This window comes from Bos javanicus, chromosome 4, assembly GCF_032452875.1.
Source record: "Bos javanicus breed banteng chromosome 4, ARS-OSU_banteng_1.0, whole genome shotgun sequence".
Lineage (NCBI taxonomy): Eukaryota > Metazoa > Chordata > Mammalia > Artiodactyla > Bovidae > Bos > Bos javanicus.
The window spans coordinates 120243077-120261127 of record NC_083871.1 but is presented as its reverse complement, the minus strand read 5'-3'; the positions used below and the strand labels follow the sequence as shown (position 1 = coordinate 120261127).

Genomic DNA, 18051 nt, shown 5'->3' with positions numbered 1-18051 from the left:
AGGGGCCTGGGAGAAGGAGCAGGGAGACCGTCCCCAGCGAGGTCCCCCTAACGTGCTCATCAGTGGGGCTCTGCCTAAGCTGGAATCGGGAAGGGGTGAAGCTGCGGGCCCCACCTTCTCAGTGAGGGGCGCCCCTTCAGGTCTCTGCCAAGTCGGGACACAGCCTCTCCAGCACGTTGGTACCAACATCCAGAAACACATGTGTTTCAGGCCTGTGAAGCCTTCAAACTCGTATTTAATTATCTTCACTGCTTAGTAAGGCATGAGGGTAAGCCTGTGTGTATTTATGAAGCTGCTGCCGCCACCACCAAGTCACTTCAATCATGTCCAACTCTGTGCAACCCCATAGACAGCAGCCCACCAGGCTCCTCTGTCCATGGGATTTTCCAGGCAAGAGTACTGGAGTGGGGTGCCATTGCCTTCTCCATATTTATGAAGAGTTTCCATTAATCTGTCCATCAGAAAGCCCTTGTCCCCGCTGGCAGGGGGCTCAAGAAGGCTCCCGTGTGCGTCCCTATCGGGCTGATCCAGGTGGCCAGCGCCGGGCCGGGGTGACCGGGTGTCTCTCTGCAGGCATCCCCACTGTCTGCACGGGTGCGTGGACTGTGGCTCGTCTCTTGCTGGAGGACACGGGGTGAGTGCTGTGCCTGTGGCTGAGGGGGAGCGCCGCTGACAGAGGGCCTGGCGAGCCGGAGGGCAGCTTTGTGTCTAGGCAGAAGGCAGCCTCTGGACGCTCAGGGGGCGACTCAGGGTGGGGACCTCGGACAGGTGCCACGGAGCAGGTGGAGCTGAATGGGGGCAGGCCGTGCCTAGCCTGAGGCACCCCAGCTCCCACCGTGGAGCCCAGCAGCTGCTGTGCCTCGTGCGGGCCCGGGTCCACCTGCCGCCCCCTCCCAGCCACCCCCTGCCAGTAACAAACACCCCAAGCTTGGCGCTCACACAGGTCCAGTTTATTGGTGTGCTTCTGTCCCTGGCTCTTTGGGCAGCTCTCCAGCTCAGTCTTGCTCACTCACTGCCGTGGGCCTCTACCTGCAGGGGAGGCCGGGGCTGCAGGTCTAGACAGGCCACACTGAGTTCCAGGACTCCACACCCTCCTGTCGGAACCAGCCAGGCTCCAGAACAAGGGTGGGTCTGTTCTGCTGGGAGGGGTGTGAGTTAACAGGCAATCGGGGGGCGTTGTACAAGCCTGCTGTCCCAGCTTCCTCCTGGAGACAGGGCGTGGCGGTCAGGAGGGACCACCCAACAAACCTGTGAGTCAGGGGTTCATCGTGGCGGTGGGGGGGTGCCGGCTGGTTTGGCAAGCCCCTCGGAAGGGGTGCAGCCACAGGCCTGTGTTATCCTCCTATGCTTCGTTTGTAGATGGAATCCGTGATAATGTGATTTTCCTTCTCTTTCTTCAATAGTTGCTGGGATACCAATGACCACAGTGTTCCTTGGTGGGTTATACGAACACCAATTTTAATTTCTATTATAGTAAGTGACTTCTGTGTGGAAACCTGAGTTACCACCAGGCTGCACTTGGGCAGAGAGCCCTGTGGTGAATACAGACGGCCCCGTTCCACTCAGCCTCTCGAGACAAGAATCCCAGGCTGAGCTCTTCCACAGGTGGCTCGGCCCACCGTCAGGAGGAAGGGGAGGGCAAGAGGGAGATGCACCTTTGGAGGGGGGCACAGTCAGCTCCCCAAAGTGTGCAGCCTTGGATCTGAACTGGATTTCCATCTGTGGAATGCACGTCTTAATGTTCTCAACTAAACTGCTGCAGCCTGGGGTCAACACATAGGTGACGCCACAGACAGACTGCCCTGCTCTGACCTGGGGGGCGGGCAGGGGGAGCAGACCCGACTGGGCAGGGCACTGGCGCTCCTGAGCCAGTGGGGCCCAGAGCCCCATTTTGGGCGAGGCTGAGCTGCAGACATCCTGGCCTCGCCGCCTCCCTTGCAGGGGGACTTCACACCCTGAAATGTCATCTCTTTTTGTGCAGGTCAATTTCATCCTTTTTGTTAGCATTATACGAATTTTACTGCAGAAGTTGACGTCCCCAGATGTCGGTGGCAACGACCAGTCACAGTACAAGTGAGTATGTGTTTCGAGCCAGCTCCGAACCACCCTCAGCAGCCGCACACGGCCTGACAACTTGGAGTACGTGTGTGCAGAGCAGAGAAACTGGGGCCTGGGGACCCACACATGACCCCACGTCATCTCCTTTAGCCACAGGAGTGTGTCCTGGGCCAATTTACAGGGACCCCTAGACTTGGAGTGACCTGTCCAAGGGCAGCGTCGCCAAGGCCATTGTTCAGGCTGGGTGCTTCCCTTGCCGCCAGTGTGCACAGCCTCTGGAGAGCTGGGTATCGAAGTGTCTGTCCACTCTCCTCTTTTGTACCCTGACCTTTCTCCTTGGCCACACGTCTTTGCATTTTATATTTGGTTCTGTCTTCCCTGTCTGACCACAGGGTCCAGGCAACACCTCATGTGGGCCTTGTACTTAATAACGACTCAGATTATCTTCACGACCAAGATAATCACGATGGTGTGATCACTGACCTAGAGCCAGACATCCTGGAATGGGAAGTCAAGTGGGCCTTAGAAAGCATCACTACAAACAAAGCTAGTGGAGGTGATGGAATTCCAGTTGAGCTATTTCAAATCCTGAAAGATGATGCTGTGAAAGTGCTGCACTCAACATGCCAGCAAATTTGGAAAACTCAGCAGTGGCCACAGGACTGAAAAAGGTCAGTTTTCATTCCAATCCCAAAGAAAAGCAATGCCAAAGAATGCTCAAACTACCACACAATTGCACTCATCTCACATGCTAGTAAAGTAATGCTCAAAATTCTCCAAGCCAGGCTTCAGCGATACGTGAACCGTGAACTTCCTAATGTTCAAGCTGGTTTTAGAAAAGGCAGAAGAACCAGAGATCAAATTGCCAACATCCGCTGGATCATCGAAAAAGCAAGAGAGTTCCAGAAAAACATCTATTTCTGCTTTATTGACTATGCCAAAGCCTTTGACTGTGTGGATCACAATAAACTGTGGATAATTCTGAGAGATGGGAATACCAGACCACCTGACCTGCCTCTTGAGAAACCTATATGCAGGTCAGGAAGCAACAGTTAGAACTGGACATGGAACAACAGACTGGTTCCAAATAGGAAAAGGAGTACATCAAGGCTGTATATTGTCACCCTGCTTATTTAACTTCTGTGCAGAGTACATCATGAGAAAGGCTGGGCTGGAAGAAGCACAAGCTGGAATCAAGATTTCTGGGAGAACTATCAATAACCTCAGATATGCAAATGACACCACCCTTATGGCAGAAAGTGAAGAGGAACTAAAAAGCCTCTTGATGAAAGTGAAAGTGTAGAATGAAAAAGTTGGCTTAAAGCTCAACATTCAGAAAACAAAGACCATGGCATCTGGTCCCATCACTTCATGGGAAATAGGTGGGGAAACAGTGGGAACAGTGTCAGACTTTATTTTGGGGGGCTCCAAAATCACTGCAGATGGTGACTGCAGCCATGAAATTAAAAGATGCTTACTCCTTGGAAGAAAAGTTATGACCAACCTAGACATCATACTGAAAAGCAGAGACATCACTTTGCTAACAAAGGTCTGTCTAGTCAAGGCTATGATTTTTCCAGTGGTCATGTATGGATGTGAGAGTTGGACTGTGAAGAAAGCTGAGTGCTGAAGAATTGATGCTTTTGAACTGTGGTGTTGGAGAAGACTCTTGAGAATCCCTTGGACTGCAAGGAGATCCAACCAGGCCATCCTAAAGGAGATCAGTCCTGGGTGTTCTTTGGAAGGACTGATGCTGAAGCTGAAACTCCAGTACTTTGGCCACCTCATGTGAAGAGTTGACTCATTGGAAAAGACTCTGATGCTGGGAGGGATTGGGGGCAGGAGGAGAAGGGGAGACCAGAGGATGAGATGGCTGGATGGCATCACCGACTCGATGGATGTTAGTCTGAGTGAACTCCGGGCGTTGGTGATGGACAGGGAAGCCTGGCGTGCTGTGATTCATGGGGTCGCAAAGAGTCGGACACGACTGAGCGACTGAACTGAACTGGTGTTTGTTGCCTGAATGGTAACAGAAAGGTGGATATCATCTCCCTCATTAGAAAGAGAGCAGAGTTTAAGTAATCACCCACCCTCATCCAGCTAATTAACGAGGACTGAGAACTCTGTAAAGGAACTGGAAGACTCTGTAAATCTATCAAGAATTTATAAAGAAAAATAAAGTCTGCGACTCGAGTGTAACTAAAACTAGTCCAGTGTGGAGGGGCTGGTGCAGCTGGTCCAGCCTTGGGTTCAGGCAAACGGGGGCGGGAATTGCAGACCCCGAAGATGCGGATAATAGAATCTACTCTTTTTCCAGAATAACAAAAAAGGCAGAGCACATCTGTGATGCTCGCCTGGCTGTATTTTGGTGTGTTTTCTGTCTCCATCTCATAACAGAAGTGGCAGATCCCCAGGCACAGGAGTCCCACCTCTAAGCCCCCTTTCTAGAGACCAGCAGAGTCTCAACTGCAGGAGTCCAGGCAGGTCTCTCTGACATCTGCCTAATGGGCTGCTCCCTGCAGAACCTCAGCCTCACTTGCCAGGTGGACACCGGCCGCGGTGCTGAAGCCCGCGAGACTGCCGTGTGCTATGGTCAGACGGTCAGGCCTGTACATGCTGCTGGGGGGTCCTGAGGCCTCCCCGCCCAGCGAGGCCCTGGTCACGCGTGCAGCTGGAGCAGAGCTTGTGCAGATCACCCAATACAAGGAAACCCCTTGTGAACTCTGTAGGTGTCTCAAAACACGTCAGCAAAGTGGTGACTTCTTTCTGAGTATTCGGTTCAGTTCAATTCAGTCACTCAGTTGTGTCCAACTGTTTGTGACTCCATGGACTGCAGCACACCAGGCTGCCTGTCCTTCACTATCTCCTGGAGTTTTCTCAAACTCATGTCCATTGAGTTGGTGATGCCATCCAACCATCTCATCCTCTGTCATCCCCTTCTCCTCCCGCTTTCGATCTCTCCCAGCATCAGGGTCTTCCCAAGTACTGGGTGGTGCCAACCCAGCAGAGCAGGTGGGGAGGAGCCGGAGGCACCCCTCCCTTGGTTCCCTCCACGTTGCCAGGATGAGGCTGGTCATCCGGGTGGTGGCTGGTTGCTGGGGTCATGAGGGGGCCCAGCCCCTGCCTGCCTGCCTGTCCTCCCGGTGACCCCAGGGCTCCTGACCCTCAGACCGTGGTGGGGTCACTGCATCAGATACAGCCACGGGGACTCCCCCGGGAAGAGGCCAGGTCACCCGAAGAGACCTGACGTAACTGGATGGGGTGCAGTTTGGATTCCAAGTCTGAAGAGCCCCCCCGATGACTCTTGTGTGCAGCTGTGAGAGTCCCTGGCTCACAGCAGTTTCTCCGAGGGGGTTCCGCTCAGCAGCTGCAGCACCTCTGTGCACTTGAAGAAGGACTCAGCACTGAGACCCAGACACTGAGTCGGAGGAGGCCCGCTTCAGCATGGCCTCGGGCGGTGCCGGGGCCGGTGCTGGGGCCTGGGAAATGCTGACTTAGCGGAAATGACCTGTACCTGGTTGGGGCGTGGGACAGGCTTGGGGGCAGGTAGGACTGAGTTCAGCTGTCTTGCTTTCAACACCACTGCAGTGAGAAGAAAGTCTGCTCTTTGGTTAAGAGGGTAAGAGCTCCCCGGCAGGGAAGTGAAATAGGGTCCAAGCTCTCCCACTCCTCAGATGTCTGGGCCCCACAGCAGGGTCGCCCGCAGGACCTGTCCATAGCCGTCAGGGGGACACGGTCTCACTTGTGCCCAGGGGCAGCCTTGCAGCATCTGCTCTTTGGATCTGAAACTAAAACTCGCCCCATCCTCTGGATGCTGGGGATGCTTGCCCGTCTCTGCTTCTAAACGAGGGACACACAGGGCTGTCTGACCTGCTCAGACCAGTGCCGCCCTTTCCGATTGGCCAAGATTCCCGAGAGGGCTTTGCTGCTCTGTGGGGCAGAGTGGTGCTTGCCCCTGCTTTTGCACACTCTCCTGGGATGGGCAGAGGTGTGGCTGCGTAGGGAGGCCCTCGGTTGCCCAGAGCATGACCACTCTCTCCGCTGCAGGAGGCTAGCCAAGTCCACCCTGCTGCTCATCCCGCTGTTTGGAGTCCACTACATGGTGTTCGCTGTCTTTCCCATCCGCATCTCCTCCAAGTACCAGATTCTGTTCGAGTTGTGCCTCGGATCCTTTCAGGTGCGGCAGGCGGGGCCACGAGTCCCGGGGGTGGGGGTGGCGGGGGGTGGACTGGTGGCCTCTGACCAGTACCTTCTCCCTTTCAGGGCCTGGTGGTGGCGGTTCTCTACTGCTTCCTCAACAGCGAGGTGAGTCCTTTGGCCTCCCAGGGAAGCATAGGCTCCCGGCTCGTGGAGGATTCCTTAAAACACCCCTAAAGGACCTGCTTCCCTGGGGGCTCAGACAGTAAAGAATCCACCTCCAATGCGGGAGCCCCGGGTTCGATCCCTGGGTTAGGAAGCTCCCCTGGAGAAGGACATGGCAACCCACTCCAGTATTCTTGCCTGGAAAATCCATGGACGGAGGAGCCTGGTGAGCTACAGTCCATGGGGTCACAAAAGAGTTGGACACAACTGACCGACTTCACTTGAAAAGATCTGGAGTGGGCCCACCTTCTGGGGGTCACCCTGCCAGGGTCAATGCCACTGCCGGTGCTCATAGCTCTCTGCTCAGCCCTCCCGTGCATCTCAGCTGCCTCCGGCTCCGGGTCAGAGCACTCTTCTCTGGCACTCCCCGCGTCCCTGTCCCCTCCTGGTTCCCAAGCCCGCCTGACTCCGTCCACGGATATCACAGCTTCCACACCCAGAAGCGGGCCACAGGGGGAGATTTGCTCTGGGGCTGCAGGCCCCTGGCTCCCGCCCGCTGAGCCCGTGCGGCCGTGCCCCGCTCCAGGTGCAGAGCGAGCTGAGACGCACGTGGCGCGGCCTGTGGCCCAGCCGGCCCTCCGCCCGGGACTACCGGCTGCACAGCTCGTCCATCTCCAGGACCGGCTCCGACGGCGCCCTGCAGGGCCCCCGCGGCTCCCGGGCCCCGTCCCTGCTGCAGACGGAGACCTCGGTCATCTAAGGGTGCCTCAGTGGGGGCCCGAGCGGACTTGGCGCTGACCCCCCGGAGCCGGGCCTAGCTGAGCCCCTGGGGGACTGGGGGACCTCAAAACACCCGGGACTTAAAGCTCACGATTGTCAAACGCCAGCAGCCGGGCACTTTGTACTTCACACGTTTGGCAGACACGCCCATTTCCAAAGAGACTAACAAAGACCACAGTGGTGGAACCCAGGACTTGGGTCCAGCGACTGTGGAAGAAGGAAGGGGTTTCTGATCTCAGCGCCAGTTCTCGGGGGGCGCAGGCCTGAGCTGGGGCGCTGGCCCTCAGGGATGTGGTTACCCCGTCTCTGCATGACCTCCAGCGCTGGTCTCCCACCCCTAGTCACAGGGGCGGTCCACCCCGCTGGGTGCGGGACATGTGGGCCTCCACCCCCTCCGAGGCTTCCAGGGAGCCTCCTGCAAGCCCAGCTGGGCCCCTTGCCTCGCACCCCTGGGTGCCCCGCGGCCCCGCCCTGCTCACGCCACATCGGGACTCTCGCCTCTCTGCTGCTGCGCTCAGTTCTCCAGCCGCTCTGTGACATCAGGCCCCCCTTACCAACAAGGCCATGGAGCCTTTGTCTTGGGGCATCACAGACCTGAGCGTGGGTGCCTGTCGTCAGGATGGCCGGCGCTGGGCAGCGGGGCCGGGGCGCAGGGCTGGACTGAGGAGTAGGCTGGACAGCCTGGGCAAGACTGGGAGGCTTGTCACCCAGCAGAGGCCCCCTGGGGGTGTGCCCGGCCCCCGGTGAGAGGAGCCTGGCCCAGAGCCTGGGGCAGCCGCGGGGGGCCCGGCAGCGGAATCCCAGCTCAGACAGCGAGCAAGCCTCTCAGGGCCGCCGTATGGCGGGGGTGCTGGATGAGCACCCGGGGGTCTGTCAGCTGCCGGAGCCAAGGCCACGAGCCTAGGACTGGTGGTCCGGCCCAATGGGAGCAGGGGGGAGACTGCCTGTCACTCCCCGTTAGCAGGACAGAGGTGACCGAAGCGCCCAACGTGTCATTGCAAAGTGCTGTAAACGTGTGCCTGGAGTGTGCCCCAGCCGCCGTGAGTGGCCGCTTGAATAAAACCCATTTCGTGTCTGTTGCTGGCTGACTCTGATAGCATCAACATCCTGAGGACGTTCGGAGGAAGCCTTCCCGCCTGTGAAGAGGAGCTCCGGCGGAGGGTGGGCTGGTGGGGGCGGGCGGACGGCAGCTCAGGCCTCTGGACGCCATCGCCTCCGGGACACTGGCACCAGTTGGGACTGCTCCTTACAGGCCTGGTCCATGCGGGGGCTCCTGGCACCCCTGGACGTGGGGAGGGGGCTGCCGCTCCCAAGACACACACCCCCGCTCCATGGAACCTGGGGACCTGCTCACCAGGGCAGGGCTGAGCACACACGTGCTCTCGTGTGTGTGCGTGCGTGTGTGCGTGCCTTCTGCGAGCAAACTCCTAACTGTGGCATTTGTGCCACAGATAGACAAAATCTATTTCTAATAAACCCCATGCTCAGTCAAACCGCCTCATTCCAAGGGGAATATCGCACAGTGCCAAGGCATCGCACCTGCGATCTCCAGAGGCAGAGCTAGAGAAGACTTAGAAACGAGCGGAGACCCTCCTCGGGTGGTTTCTAAGAGCCCCAGGCTCCAGGTGACAGGACTCTGTCAGATGTCTGCTGGTGGAAGGACCTTCGTGAGGACTCGCATCAGGTCTGTCCCAGACTTGGGGAACTGAAGTGAACGCACACCGTGGGGGCGGGTGTGTGCCCAGGGGCCACTTTGCAGAAGACGCCACCTCTATAGACGGAAACAGCCAGCGCCTTCCTTTCGTATCAAGAACGGCAGTTTTTTCCGGTGGTGCCATTTTCAGACTAGAGAAGCTATTCAGAGGAGCTACCAAAGCTCAAACATCAGAGGCAGATATTAGCTAAAAAGTGAAAAAGCTGTGAATTCCATCCGCCATCTGCCTCTCACCGCTCGGGAACTCAATATTACCATCATGAGTGCGTGGTGTTTTCCCGACATTTTCTTCTGGGCCCATGCAAACTTCTCTCCCTCTCTCACACTCTTTCTTCTCTTCCTCGTGGAGAGTACGTTATATTGTACAGACATTTCTGTAACTTGCCTTTCCATTGGGTCAGACGTGTGTGGATCTTGCCTGTCTAGATGTGTGCGGACTCACCCCTAACAGCTGCGTGAGTCTCCGTTGCACACACGCCAGGTTTATTCCACCCCGCCCCACCCCGCTCATGAGCGTCTGAGCGCCTCTGCGTCTGCGCCAGCACTCCCGCACACCCGGCCCGGAAGTCGGGGGCCCTGCGCATGCGCTGGGCTCCCGGCAGGCGTGGCCCAGGAAGAGGTGGGAGCAGTACCGCTCTGGCCGAGCTGTGGTTGACGCATCGCTGGGCTTCCCTTCTCTCTTCACTCCAATCTGCCTGTCCTCAGTCTTGAGGACGGTGAGCATCTCTTCTTTACGGAAAGCTTTTCCTTTGGTCCTGAGCCTCAGCCCGACCCACTGATGCAGGCGTCAGGGAGCCAGCCGCTGCTCCAGGTGGCCGGCCTACCTGACTCAGGCCCTGCTGAAAGTTTACAGATTAATGTGTTTATTCTTGGAAACGGGGGCGAGACTCAGCATAGACTGTGGACGATGTGCATCTGTCACCTGTTTGCATCACTGGCCATGAGCCCTCCAAGAAGCGCGCTCAGCTTGTGTACATCAACAAAGGATTTAGGGCATCTTTTATACAGAAGCATGCTCTTTGGAAGATGGAAGGAAAAGAGCCTGTCACTTCCTCTCCTCTCTAAAGCTTTAATGAGGACAGGGGAGTGGGCAGAGGTGGCCGGAGGTCCCCTTGCTCCTGACAGCAGTCCCACCCCCCGGGGCGTCCTGACTGGAGCCCGGGACAACAGGCCTCAGTGCCAACACTGACCCAGAGCTGTCACTGGTATCGTTGTTAAAGCTGCTTATATTCAACCACTGGCACTGCACCACAGGGGATGCAAACTATTGGAATATGATCACAAAAAAAGGAGGCTGAGCAGTTCCAGTCTCTCCTTGGGAGATTTCAGTTCAGTTTAGTTCAGTGGCTCAGTCGTGTCTGATTCTTCGCGACCCCATGAATTGCAGCACGCCAGGCTTCCCTGTCCATCACCAACTCCCAGAATTCACTCAAACTCATGTCCATCGAGTCGATGATGCCATCCAGCCATCTCATCCTCTGGCCTCCCCTTCTCCTTCTGCCCCCAATCCCTCCCAGCATCAGCATCCTTTCCAATGAGTCAACTCTTCACATGAGGCGGCCAAAATATTGAAGTTTCAGCTTCTGCATCAGTCCTTCCAATGAACACCCAGGACTGATCTCCTTCAGAATGGACTGGTTGGATCTCCCTGCAGTCCAAGGGACTCTCAAGAGTCTTCTCCAACACCACAGATCAAAAGCATCAATTCTTCGGCGCTCAACTTTCTTCACAGTCCAACTCTCATATCCATACATGACTACTGGAAAAACCATAGCCTTGACTAGACGAACCTTTGTTGGCAAAGTAATGTCTCTGCTTTTGAATATGCTGTCCAAGTTGGTCATAACTTTTCTTCCAAGGAGTAAGCGTCTTTTAATTTCATGGCTGCAATCACCATCTGCAGTGATTTTGGAGCCCAAAAAAATAGTCTGACACTGTTTCCACTGTTTCCCCATCTATTTCCCATGAAGTGATGGGACCAGATGCCATGATCTTCGTTTTCTGAATGTTGAGCTGTAAGCCAACTTTTTCACTCTCCACTTTCACTTTCATCAAGAGGCATTTGAGTTCCTCTTCACTTTCTGCCATAAGGGTGGTGTCATCTGCATATCTGAGGTTATTGGTATTTCTCCCGGAAATCTTGATTCCAGCTTGTGCTTCATCCAGCCTAGCATTTCTCATGATGTACTCTGCATAAAGTTAAATAAGCAGGGTGACAATATACAGCCTTGACGTACTCCTTTTCCTATTTGGAACCAGTCTGTTGTTCCATGTCCAGTTCTAACTGTTGCTTCCTGACCTGAATATAGGTTTCTCAAGAGGCAGATCAGGTGGTCTGGTATTCCCATCCATAGAAGAATTTTCCACAGTTTATTGTGATCCACACAGTCAAAGGCTTTGGCATAGTCAATAAAGCAGAAATAGATGTTTCTCTGGAACTCTCTTGCTTTTTCGATGATCCAGTGGATGTTGGCAATTTGATCTCTGGTTCCTCTGCCTTTTCTAAAACCAGCTTGAACATCTGGAAGTTCTTCACATATTACTGAAGCCTGGCTTGGAGAATTTTGAGCATGACTTTACTAGCGTGTGAGATGAGTGCAATCATGCGGTAAACCTTTGGCGATTTAGGGTTTTGCAAATCCTTGTGTGCTGGATGCCATGGGCGACAAAGTATGAGAAGCGGCGTGTAAACCCAGGACGCCTAATGACACAAGCTTTCGTATTAATCATTCAGTCATTGCGATCATGCATCCAGAATATGCAAAATTTGTGGTTTTCTGATCTTCATACAATCACAACCCTTTCAGGTTTAAGTCACACAATATAGTAAGACCCCGTGATAAGGTGACTCGTCACCCTGCAGACTTTCCCGGGCTTGGGTCAATGCATGTTCCCAAAACTGTCAGCCTGCTCTGAAACCCAAGGACTCTCTGTTCTTGGCACTGTAGAAGGCCCATCTCTGGAAGCATAGTTCCAGGTTCTGTGTGTGTGTGCGCACGCAAAACACACTCGTGAATGCCGGTCAGGGAGTATTTCCGGGGAGGCACCCCCAGCTGCCTCCCCAGGGCCTTTGCAAAGCGTCCTCCTCTTCCGTCCCTCTGAGGAGGGTTGCTCCTCATCAGACAGGCTTAGGACTTTGTGATGGAGAAGCTGGAGGAAAGCGGGGGGCCACCCCCACCCCCTCCTCTATGACCTCATTTTGTTGGTGTTAACCAACAGCTTCTTAGCTGGGCTCTTGGTGCTGCTCCTCACCCGAATTCTCCCCAAGTCATCCACAGGATGACCTTCCTGATGTGCACTTCAGGTCACACTGTGCTCTGGGGGACCCTCACCACCGTGATCCCCAGTTCTCAGCCCACCCCACAAAGCAGTTGCACTCCCTGCCGGCAGACTGGGCTAACCAGAAATGCAGAACATGAGAGTTGCAGGTTAAGTTTTACTGGGGGCAAAAAGAGGACTATAGCCCAGGAGACAGCATTTCCGATAGTTCTGAGAATGTTCGTAAGAAGTAGGAGGGAAGGTCAGTATACATATGATTTCAGTGAAGGGGGCGTACATACAATCAGGCATATGTTTTTTGTGCAGAAGGTTTCTGCTAGTCACGAGGAACAGTCATCACCGTGAAGGATTTTAGTGTTCTAGATAGGCGATAACAAGAACTGGACTCATAAAGTCAGCTCCTAAAATACCTATCTGATGACCTGCCAGTTTTTCCTGGAGCACAGAGTGCCTCGTTCCTCTCCCCACCCTGAGCTCCTTTCAGGGGGTGTTGAGGGTCGGCAGCTGCAGCGGCGCCTGGTTCAATCCTTGCTGAGGTGGGTGGCAGGTGCCCATCTGTGGCTGAGAGTGAGGACTCCCCCAGGGGCCTGAGGCACCACCTTTCCCTTGGCACCAGCCTCACCGTGAACACGCTCGTGCCGGTTCTCATCTGGACTCTAAGTCTCTTAAGACAAATGGTGTCTTGGTCGCCTCTGCCCCCCAGGACTGAGGCGTCACTGCAGAAAGCAGGTCCTGTTCACTCACTCCGCATTAATGGTGATGGCCGAGGTGGGCATGCTGCCTACAGAAGTGTTCCTTGCAGGGATCTGGCCCAGGGCAGAAGTCGTTCCTCTGGCCCACATCCCTGGAACTTGTGAACTCAGGAGGCAGATTTTCTGGACATAAAGAATCAAATGGGCGAGGGTCTCCTGTGCTTCCAATGGACAGCAACATCCAAAGACTGCTTAGACGTTATCCTGCTGACTTTCCTCCATGCTTGGAAGCAGAAAACCTCAACTTAGAATTCCTGGAGAGCTGCCGTGTTAGATCTCTCCAGGGAGTAAAGATCAGGTGATTCTCAAGCCAGCTCCTACGGATCCATCACGTCGAGGCGCATCTGGTGCTGCTCATCTGCACACGGCGGTGAGTAGAGCAGGTGGCTGAAGAAGAGCAGCCGGGGCCCCCGGGGCTGCGGGACGTGGTCTCAGCACCTGTGATCAGGGGCTGGGCGGCGGCACCTGAAACAGAAGGACGCCCTCCACTCGGGCCCCGAGGTCCCTGCCCCAGGCCCCGGGGACCAGCATGAACCATGGTCCTTCCCCCAGGCAGGCAGCTGACGAGCTGCAGAGAGAGAGCATGGAGCCCCTGGGCACTCCTTAGGCTTGTTGATCACAGATGTAGTAACTTAAGAAAGAGGTCTGTGAGAGATTCAGGACTTCGTTAAAAATTTCCCTGGTGATAGGATAGGTCGCAGGCAGCCCCAGGAGGGCTGGAGGGTGGCTGTGGCGCTGAGGCGCCTGGGAGAACATGGCCGTCCCAGCAACCAACCCACCCACGGCCTGGCCTGGTCAGCAGACAGGGGTGCCCTGGACTGATGAGACGAGGACTGAATAGGCCTTCACTTTATTTTCCTAGGACTACATTTGACAGCATTTATTTCTGTGAGGAAAAAAAAAAAAAATTTAAATAAAGTAACTGATTTTCTCAAGTAGTCGCTTTGTCTCCAGCTATCTGCCTTACCAAAAGATACTTGTTGTCATAGTAACGAGTGTGGAATGAGAAGTAACCAGTCCAGAAATTTCAGAGTTCTTCCTCAGAAAATTTTTGGGTTTGTTTTGATAGGATCTTTTCATTAAGACAGTTCTGTTCTCAAATAGCAGATGGACCTGGTTTGGTGCCAAGGTCAACGAAGCAAAGGTTTCCCAGCCTCACGGTCAGACCACGTTTCCCTCCAGCAGCCCAGCCGCCCTGTGCTGAGAACACGCTTGCTGTCCCCAGGGTCACGAGCCAGGCCCGGGCTGGAGACCTGGGCTGGCATCGCACTGGCCAGGGTCTGGGCCAGGCCCACCCACAGCCCTGCCCATCCACAGCTCTGGGAGGGCAAGTCTGAGCCACTCTGGAGGCTAGGTGCCTGTGGGCTCCTCGTGAACCACGCATGTCCCACCAGCATCCAGGAGCTAGAGACACCTCACCCGACCAGGGGTTCTCAAGGGCCCTTTCAGAATAGGAAAAAAAAAAAAAAGGTTCATTTTAAAACCAGAAAAGAAAAACATATGCTAGTACTTCACGTTATGGATGAATATGAACCTCGGAAAGATAAAACAGTTAATAACGTATTAAAAATCCAAACCAAAAGATAGTACAAGAATATATAGGTCCATAAAAAAAGAATATATGGGTGAATTTTTTTATCACTAATTGAGAAAACTCTTCCTAAGTACAAAGAAACATGCCCCATTTTACCACATAAACATTTTAAAGTTCTGCACATCAAAAAAACAAAAAAGCCGAAAACTAAATTAAAAGGCAAACAAAAATATTTGCAAGAACTATAAACAGCAGTTAGTATTCCTAAGGTTCAATCAGTAAGAAACCTGCCAAGACACCAAGAAATATGTAGGCGGGTTACATAAAAAGCCAAGTACGAATGAAAATGACTGATAAACGTACAGAGCTTGTTCAGTCTCACAAGAGAGTGAAGGGACGCATTTTTATTTCCTGACACTTAACAATAACTTGTGAAACAAATGAGGTTCAACTCTGCCCATGTGAGGCAGGACCTGGAATGTGAGTGATAGGATTAAATTGACCCAAAACTTGTAGAAAACGATTTGGTAAAGACAGCAGTAACTTTAAAAATGTTCACAAACTTTGACAGCTTAACTTCTGAAGACTGTATCCTGGGGCACTTGCCTAGCGGTCCTGAGGCGAGGACTCTCGGCTCCAGTGCAGGAGGCCCGAGTGCCACCCTGGTCAGGGCACTGAACCCCGCACCTGTAGTAAAGGTGCTGTGTGCCCCCCGGGGCGGCCGAATAAAGACGGCTTCTTCACAGGAGTCGACCCTAAGCAAGAAAAGGGGCAAAGGTTTTAAGCAACTGTTATGCACAAGGATGCCCACAGGACAAAACTGGGCCCTGAGGCCGTGACTAGATAGCAGTGTGCCGTTCCCTGGGATATAATTTGACCACTGGATACAGATGATGAAATGATGAAAGATAATGCTTAGGATGTTAGGAGAAAACAGAAACCCTAAACTGTATGTAGAAGCCTCAATGCATATTGTTAGTGTTGTTCAGTCACTAAGTTGTGTCCAACTCTTTGTGACCCCATGAACCGAAGCCCGCCAGGCTCCTCTGTCCTTCACTGACTCCTGGAGTTTACTTAAACTCGTGTCTGTTGAGTGAGTGATGTCATCCAACCATCTCGTCCTCTGTTGCCCCCTTCTCCTCCTGCCCTTAATTCATATGATAGGCATTAAAAACACAAAATATTAAAGTGGTGACTCCCAGGGCCACTAGTCACTCGTTCTCATCAGCTTGTCCTTCCTTCCCGTCACCAGCATGTGTGACATGCACTGCACGCAGTGGGGCTCTGGGAACACGTGTGCATGGATCGGACCCCTGCCTCCCCAGGACTCGCACTCCAGTCAGGAAGGTGGATGGTCCGTCATGCCATGCACAGTCTCTGCACAGTCTCGGGGCTCAGGAGCATCGGCGGGTGAAGACAGAGGTACCCAACACTGACGTTATGATGAGAAGGAAACAGTGGAAACAGAGACCCCACAAACCTGGCTTGCGGGCAGTTCCTTCTCACTTAAGCACGCTCCTGCCGTGTGCTGTGGGCCTCCGCCCTTTGAGGTCAGCATACCACCCTGAGGTGCAGCTCCAGCAGTCAGACACCACACACACGAAGGCTTGAGACAGTTTATTCATCAGAACCTGCGCTCCACCCCAGGCGCTGGCTTTTTAACACAACCACACATTCCTTCCCGGGCTGCGTCCTCCACCCTCGCCAGGACCAGCCCTCTGTCTGAGCCTTGGGGTCCCGGGCAGCCCCCCTCCACCCTGGGTGTGAGGCCTTCTCCAGGCATAAGGGGAGCCCCGCACAGCAGAGGCTCAGTGGGGAAAGAGGGACAAGCTCTCCACTGATTTTAGAAGCGATGATGTCTGTATTTACTTCTGCTTTTTATTTGCAATACTTTGTTTATATTAAATTTCATGTAGAACTGTGGGCACATGTCTTTAAAAGAGGAAAGCATCTTATTCTATTACCTAAAGAAGTCTTTAGGCTATGGTTTTTCCAGTGGTCATGTATGGATATGAGAGTTGGACTATAAAGAAAGCTGAGCACAGAAGAATTGATGCTTTTGAACTGTGGTGTTGGAGAAGACTCTTGAGAGTCCCTTGGACTGCAAGGAGATCCAACCAGTCCATCCTAAAGGAGATCAGTCCTGGGTGTTCATTGGAAGGAGTGATGTTGAAGCTGAAACTCCAATATTTTGGCCACCTGATGCGAAGAGCTGACTCATTTGAAAAGACCCTGATGCTGGGAAAGATTAAAGGCAGGAGGAGAAGGGGATGACAGAGGATGAGATGGTGAGATGGCATCACTGACTCAATGGACATGAGTTTGGGTAAACTCTGGGAGTTGGTGATGGACAGGGAGGCCTGGCGTGATGCAGTTTATGGAGTCACGAAGAGCTGGACATGACTGAGTGACTGAACTGAACGGAATTGAAAGACCTAAGTGAGTACGTGCTCACTTGTGTCCGACTCTTTGTGACCCCATGGACTGTGGTCCACCAGACTCCTCTGTCCATTGGATTCTCCAGGCAGGAAAGCTGGAGTAGGTTGGTATTTCCTTCTCCAGGGGATCTTCCCGGCCCAGGGATTGAACCTGTGTCTCCCATGTTTCTTGCATTGCAGGCAGATTCTTTACCACTGAGTCCCCTGGGAAGCTCATTAACTAAAGGGCTAAGCCTCCATAATGTAACTCAGATTTCCATTAAGTGGATTTTGTGATAATTCAGATTCAAAGTATGTGGGAGGTATGTGTGGCAGTAGTAATTGAGCTTCAAATTATTCTTCTAAGTTATATTTTGACTTTTTTGTAATTTAAAAATCTTCTACAAACATTGAAACAAATAAAGGCTGAAAATCAAGCCACTGTCAGATTTCTCTACAAACCTAGACATCAGATTTATACCCAGCCAGATCTCTTCATGTGTAAAGGCAGGAAAAGACATAAATGCTCAGAAAACGCCAGACTCAGGACTCAGACGCCACCCAGGAACTCCAATTTTTTTTTTTTTTTTTAACGACATGGCATGTCAACAGTTCAACAAATAGAGAAAATAAAAATTTTCAAGAATGAGAAATGATGGTATTATAAAACCTGTTAGCCCTGAATCAGTCTAAGTAGAGATGGTCTAAATAATTAAACTGCTTTTAAAATGAAATGAAAATGTAAAAAGCAATCTCAATATTGAATTACATGACATAAGATTATATAAAATAACTGCAATAGCCATTTAAAACAGTAGATATTTCCTTCATCCTGGGCAGTGGACATACGTACAGCACGTGTGTGAAGAGCTGAGGGCTCTACAAACACGTCTTCAGCAGAAGGGGATTCAAGACAGGTCATGTCACCAGTGTCAACGGCAAATTGGCACTTACCAAGAGCATTGCCAACGACTCAGCAACAAAGGCGTTTGCCATCTGCCCCCACGGAGATCGAACCCCATGCTGCTAGCTGGCGACCCTAACACTCCCTGAGGGAGCTCAGGGCAGAGTGAGGCACTCTGTGCTCCAGGGAATCTGGTGGGACAGGTCTTTAGATAGTTGGATGTTTTTAGGAACAGATTTTATGATCTCAGTCCTTGCATCTCCTCATATCTAGAGAAGCACTAAATCCCTTCAGGGTGACATCAGATCCTC

General features: G+C 53.1%; 1 protein-coding gene across 2 annotated transcripts in view; it reads left to right on the top strand.

The window, feature by feature from the left end:
* The window catches only part of VIPR2 (vasoactive intestinal peptide receptor 2), a 68993-nt gene extending 60774 nt beyond the window's left edge, over positions 1 to 8219 (top strand). Inside the window, exons 8-13 of one of the 2 annotated variants that reach the window (XM_061415359.1) lie at positions 574 to 634; positions 1404 to 1473; positions 1982 to 2073; positions 6106 to 6235; positions 6322 to 6363; positions 6947 to 8219. In XM_061415359.1, the coding sequence (XP_061271343.1) occupies positions 574 to 634; positions 1404 to 1473; positions 1982 to 2073; positions 6106 to 6235; positions 6322 to 6363; positions 6947 to 7120 (569 nt within the window). In that variant the 3' untranslated portion in view covers positions 7121 to 8219. Of the gene's footprint in view, positions 1 to 573; positions 635 to 1403; positions 1474 to 1981; positions 2074 to 2450; positions 4264 to 6105; positions 6236 to 6321; positions 6364 to 6946 lie in introns of those variants that run through there. The other variant, XM_061415360.1, reaches the window with a different exon arrangement.
* The last annotated feature ends 9832 nt before the right edge of the window (positions 8220 to 18051 follow it).